The sequence below is a fragment of the Ursus maritimus genome, unplaced genomic scaffold (assembly GCF_017311325.1).
Source record: "Ursus maritimus isolate PB19 unplaced genomic scaffold, ASM1731132v1 scaffold_22, whole genome shotgun sequence".
NCBI classification, from domain to species: Eukaryota; Metazoa; Chordata; class Mammalia; order Carnivora; family Ursidae; genus Ursus; species Ursus maritimus.
Genome location: NW_024424675.1, coordinates 21,760,406 through 21,765,698, shown reverse-complemented (window position 1 = coordinate 21,765,698; position 5,293 = coordinate 21,760,406). Strand labels below are relative to the sequence as shown.

The 5,293-nt window shown below is 40.8% G+C and overlaps 1 protein-coding gene across 1 annotated transcript in view; it reads left to right on the top strand.

Annotated features, from left to right (window-relative positions):
- Positions 1-4,041, top strand: part of DEFB116 (defensin beta 116) — a 5,215-nt gene extending 1,174 nt beyond the window's left edge. Inside the window, exon 2 of the mRNA XM_040637833.1 lies at positions 3,755-4,041. Within this exon, the coding sequence (XP_040493767.1) occupies positions 3,755-3,993 (239 nt within the window). The 3' untranslated portion in view covers positions 3,994-4,041. The remainder of the gene's footprint in view (positions 1-3,754) is intronic.
- Positions 4,042-5,293: the final 1,252 nt, after the last annotated feature.

Here is a 5,293-nt window from a genome sequence, read left to right as displayed (position 1 = left end):
TTCCCTTTCTCCTCCCTCTCCTATCCCTCCTTCCCCTTCCCATCCTCTTCCTACTTCACTTTCTCCTCCTCCTTATTTCTTACCCGGCCTCATCCTCTTTACTTGAGAGACACTTATTCTCACTCAGTAAAGTTCAGTTTCCATGTTGGAGCAGTGGTAGAAACCACAGGTGGGTTTGCAAATAACAACAACAAAGCAAGACAGCATTATATGCTTCAAAAGTTGTACATAGTGTTGCTTCCTTAATAACTATTCAATACTTTCACCTGGCAGAATTAATGGGCAGGAACTGTTCTGGACAAACTTTTCTAGGAAAATCAAAGTCATTTTTTCCTTTCATCACCCCAAACATACACTTAGGAAATTCAACTGTTTGAAAGCCAAGACTCTGTCTTTTTAAATCTATGTATTCCTGGTGCTGAGGTGAGTGCTTTGTACAGAGTTGGTTTTAGTAAACATTTATGAATGAGTAAGCATATAATGACTCATGCCTAAAACATATATATGGGTAGGAAGAACCTCAGAAGTTAGGCAGGGAAGGATCATGATTGGGATGCACAGGTGGCAGAGAAATTACGTATTACATTGCTTTTGGCTTTGGATGGAACTGTTAGAAAGTCTAGAGCATATGTTTTGTTTTTCGATTTATGACATTTTAATTTGCTCTTAATACAAATCCAAAGTGGGAAATAGGCTGAGCAATGTCTATAGGTCAATGTGAGAAAGTCAGGCAGGGTTGTGACTCTCCCTTCAGGCAGGAACCAATGCATATTTTTTGGGACATTTGTGCATGCACCTTTGCTGTGGCCTCTCCTCAGACCTATCAAATCAGAATTTCTAGAAACTTGATGTGAGTATACTTAACAACTCTCTAGGTTATTATAAAGTATGACACATCTTATTAACTTCCTTCTTCACAATCACAGTTGAGATTTTCTGATTTGGTGCAACTTTTCTCATTCCCATTTCTCACATTGGGAGACTTGGTACAGAGTACAAAGGGTCTGAGGCAAAGCTGAAATTTAAAAGTAGGTCTCAAACTATAGAAAGAGCCCAGATGTCCATTAACAGATGAATGGATAAAGAAGATGTGGTGTATATATACACAATGGAATATTACTCAGCCATCAAAACAAATGAAATCTTGCCATTTGCAACAACATGATGGAACTAAAGGGTATTTTGCTAGGCGAAATAAGTCAATCAAAAAAAGACAAATACCATATGATTTCACTCAGGTGGAATTTAAGAAACAAAACAGTTGAACATAGGGGAAGGGAAGGAAAAATAAAATAAGATGCAAACAGAGAGGGAGGCAAACCATGAGACTCTTAACTCTAGGAAACAAACTGAGGATTGCTGGAGGGGAGGTGGTGGGTAGATGGGGTAAATGTGTGATGGACATTAAGGAGAACACTTGAAGTAATGAGCACCAGGTGTTATATGCAACTGATGAATCACTAAATTCTACCCCTGAAATGAATAATACAGTATATTGTTAATTAAATTGAAATTAAGTAGAAATTTTTAAAATTTAAATTTAAATTTAAAATTTTAAATTTAAAAAAAATTTTTAAAAATAAATTAAAAGAAAAAAAATAATAAATGCAGGTCTCTTGGAGATGGAGGCATGATCAAAGGTTACGTTAACTTCATGTGGGTATTCATTTGTAGAGATGCAGAGCAATACAGGGTTAGAACAGCTGTAGGATTGAGAATCTAGAAATATCTACAACAAAACCTTTGTTTGTTTATTTAACCACAGTAAGCAGAATCCTCCTGGGCCTGCCTTGACCTATTTTTCATATGGAGAGAGTGAGGGAAAGGTCGGCTTGCCTGATTCTCATTCCTGTTATCTATGTTCCTATCCATCCTCTGGTGACTACAAAGAGGAGACATTGGGTGCCTTGGCTTCAATCCACTGTATTTGGGAGAAAATGAAAGTCCACCAGTTCAAATGTTAGCCAGAAGAGTGTGGTGTCAATCTAGCGAGGCCTCCTGAAGACCTCATCCTTTTTTAAGTAGGATGGTGCCAAAAGAGAGAGAGGTTCTATGATGAGCGTGAGGATTAAAGTAGGAAATGCAGCGGTTGGAACATGGATGAAGGGGTACCATTTTTTACCTCCTTGCTCTGGTTAACCAGCAAGCTGGCTGATGTAGCAGCAATTGAGTGCCTTCTCTGGGCTGGAGTGCCAATTTCTGGGGCAGCTCATATACATACCAGGGCCCAAATGCTATGGGATGCCTACTACTAAGGCATTTTCTTTCCCACTTTCTTCCCATTCACATTCTCCAACTTCATCTAAACTTGGGACATTTTACGTTCTTTTGTCAAAAAATTATCAAAATGTTCTTTTTCCATGCAGGAAATAATGTCAGACTTGCTTGTCCAATTTTTATTAATGTGGGTGGGCATTGGAGACCTCTGCATGCTTAGCATGAGTACACGGCATGGCACAGGGTGAGTGTTGATGAATGGGTGTGAAATGAGGGGATGGGTGGAAAAGGTCCTGGAGTGCTAAGCTGTGGATTTTGGACTATCTATTGATAGCTGAAGAAGTCCTTATACCTGAAGACATCATGAAGGAAGATGCCACTCTGTCCTAGAAATCCTATCATATAGAGAGGCAATGTGACAGAGAGAGGAAAGGGCATGGACGTAATATCATATAGAGAAGAAATTGAATCCTACAGATGGTCAAGTACAAGCTATGGAAATGTGGACAGAACAAGAGTTCTCTTTGAGCCTCAGTGTCTTTATCTAAAGAACAGAGATAACAATAGGCTTTTATGAAGGTTCAATGAGATATCATTTGTAAAATGCCTGACACATAGTTGATGTTGGACATGTGACAGTGACTGTTAGTATTATTTTCTTTGGCTCCTTTGTCTTTGAAAGTTCCAATAGGTGACTAATACCATTGATGACTAATATTTATAGAAGGCTAAGTGTCAGGAACTTTGCCACTGGAGTATTTTCAGCTGAAGAACCTATACACACATGCACATATCTGGATGACTGATATATAGCTATCAATACTCATGCATGGGCCTTAGCCATATGTGGAAAGTGTGTGGTAGAGGTCTGTACAGTGAGCACATGTGTATATGCTCAATTTATGTGAATAGGGACACATGCATATGTGCCAGTGTGTGTACACAGTGTGCTGCACGTGTACATACGGTATCTGTTTCTGTGGGGCCAATGTACAAACACGACTGACACATGTTTGCTCAAGAGTTTTGAAGCACGAAGGCATGCAGGGGCTCAAATATGTGTGCCCTGCCTCACCGTGGAGCCTGGCTGTCTCTGATAGAGCTCTGCGCGAGGAGCACACATCTATACAGGCACTTGAAAACGTGTTCAATACGTGCTCACAGGAGCAGCCCTTGAAGGCCCGGACCCTCAGGAAAAGACTTTCTTATCAACAACACTGCCTAATATTTCATTACTTCTTATTATGCACGAGGTACTCTTCTGAGCATACTATATGTGCTAATCTAACCATCACAAACCAGTAAGAAGTTGGCTCTATTATGACACCCATTGTGAAAATGATGCAGTGGTGGGTCAGAGAACTGAAGTAACTTGCTGAAGGGTGAGAAGCTCTAATGATGGAGCCCAGATTTGAACTGAGGTGGTTTTGACTCCAGATCCTGTTAATATTCTCAGGGCTTGTTCTTTTTAAATCATGCTTCCCCACTCCTATTATCACTGCTGCAAGGAAACTAAACATGGCTATGTTTTCCCCAGGTGGCCTGTTCAGATCCCAGTATGGCAAGCGCCAAGAGCCTTGGAATCCATGCCAGCTTTACCATGGCATGTGCAGAAACGCCTGCAGAAAAAATGAAACTCAATACCTAACCTGCCCAAATCGTCAAAAGTGCTGCCTGAAATTTTCTGTGAAAATAGCCCGTTCTAACAATGTGAAGAATTATGACCCTGACTCCAACCTGTCAGTTACAAATACTTCAAGCTACTCTAAAATTTGAATATCACCAACTTACCCCCTCCTGGAGTGATTCTTCCCTCATTCTGGAACACCCTCTCCATAAAAATGCATTCCTTCTCATGTGTGTGTCTTTCATCTGTGAGTAGTCATCACTGGACAGGGGAAGGTTAGGTTGGAGTTGGGGAACAACAGAATATAGGAAAGGACCCTGGCCAAGAAAGCAAACAGGATGCTAGAATAGCTCCGTAGTGTTGAGGGTGCCAAGAAAGGGAGGAGATCACATTTCTGCTCTGCTTTGGTACCACCAAGAGGATTGTGATTCATTCTGGAGGCTGCAGAGGGATAGATGACACCCGGATTGAGTCTGGATGATCCCGTGAATATATAGGGGAGATCGCCGAGTACTCTGAGTAAATACTGTAGGATCAGGATAAGGACAAGAGGGTTGCCTCTGACATCTAGAGAACCATCCTGGTCTGTTTGGTATGATGCAGTGTCAACCAGAACCAGACAGATGGAGGACTAGAATTGAGTGTAAGAATCTGCTAGACAAATTAGGGCAACATTTTCTAAGAGGTAGAGCTGTTGGAAAGTGGATTAAGTAGGCTTGTCCCTCAGCATTTCTGGGTGTGAAACAGAGGTGGTTGTGGTTATGGTGTTAGAGAGGGATTTGGAACAGAAGCTGGACACTGTCCTCGATAACCTTTAAGATCCTTTCATTCCTGCGAATTTAGGGATATTGTTTTTCCACTCCAAACTTAGTTGCAACTAATAGTTGACATGCTATGGAATTTTCATTGTGTTACATATACTCCTCTTCCATGGCTAATGTTTCATTTCTCCCCCTCTTCGGATCTAAACTTCTAGAACCAGTGTTCCCAACTAAGTTCTTTAAGTTCCAGATTCCTAATCTCACCTCAACTAAGAGAAATCTGACTTTTGTACATATCACTTCACTGAAATGGCCCTGGTTTTGCTCATCAACACCTTCTTTGTTGAAAAACTCGAGCATTCTTCAGGTTTTACCATCTACCACTTTGCCTCTAGCCACCATTTCAACATTGCTTCCCTTCCCTGAAGCCTTTGTTAGGTTTGCCTTGGCTTCTCTCTTGAGTGTCCTTTCCCACTCACTTTTGGGGTTTCTTCTTCTGCCACCTGCCCCATAGTATTTCTTTGCTATCTTCCCTATTTCTCTCTCTTTTTCACCATAGACACTTTACCTGCATTTCCCATTATTAGACAAATGACAATTTCAGCCCAGAACAATGGATTAAAGGCCATGCACTCACTAAATGACCAATTTATACAGGTCGATTTTAATTTTCATGGGACTTAGAAGT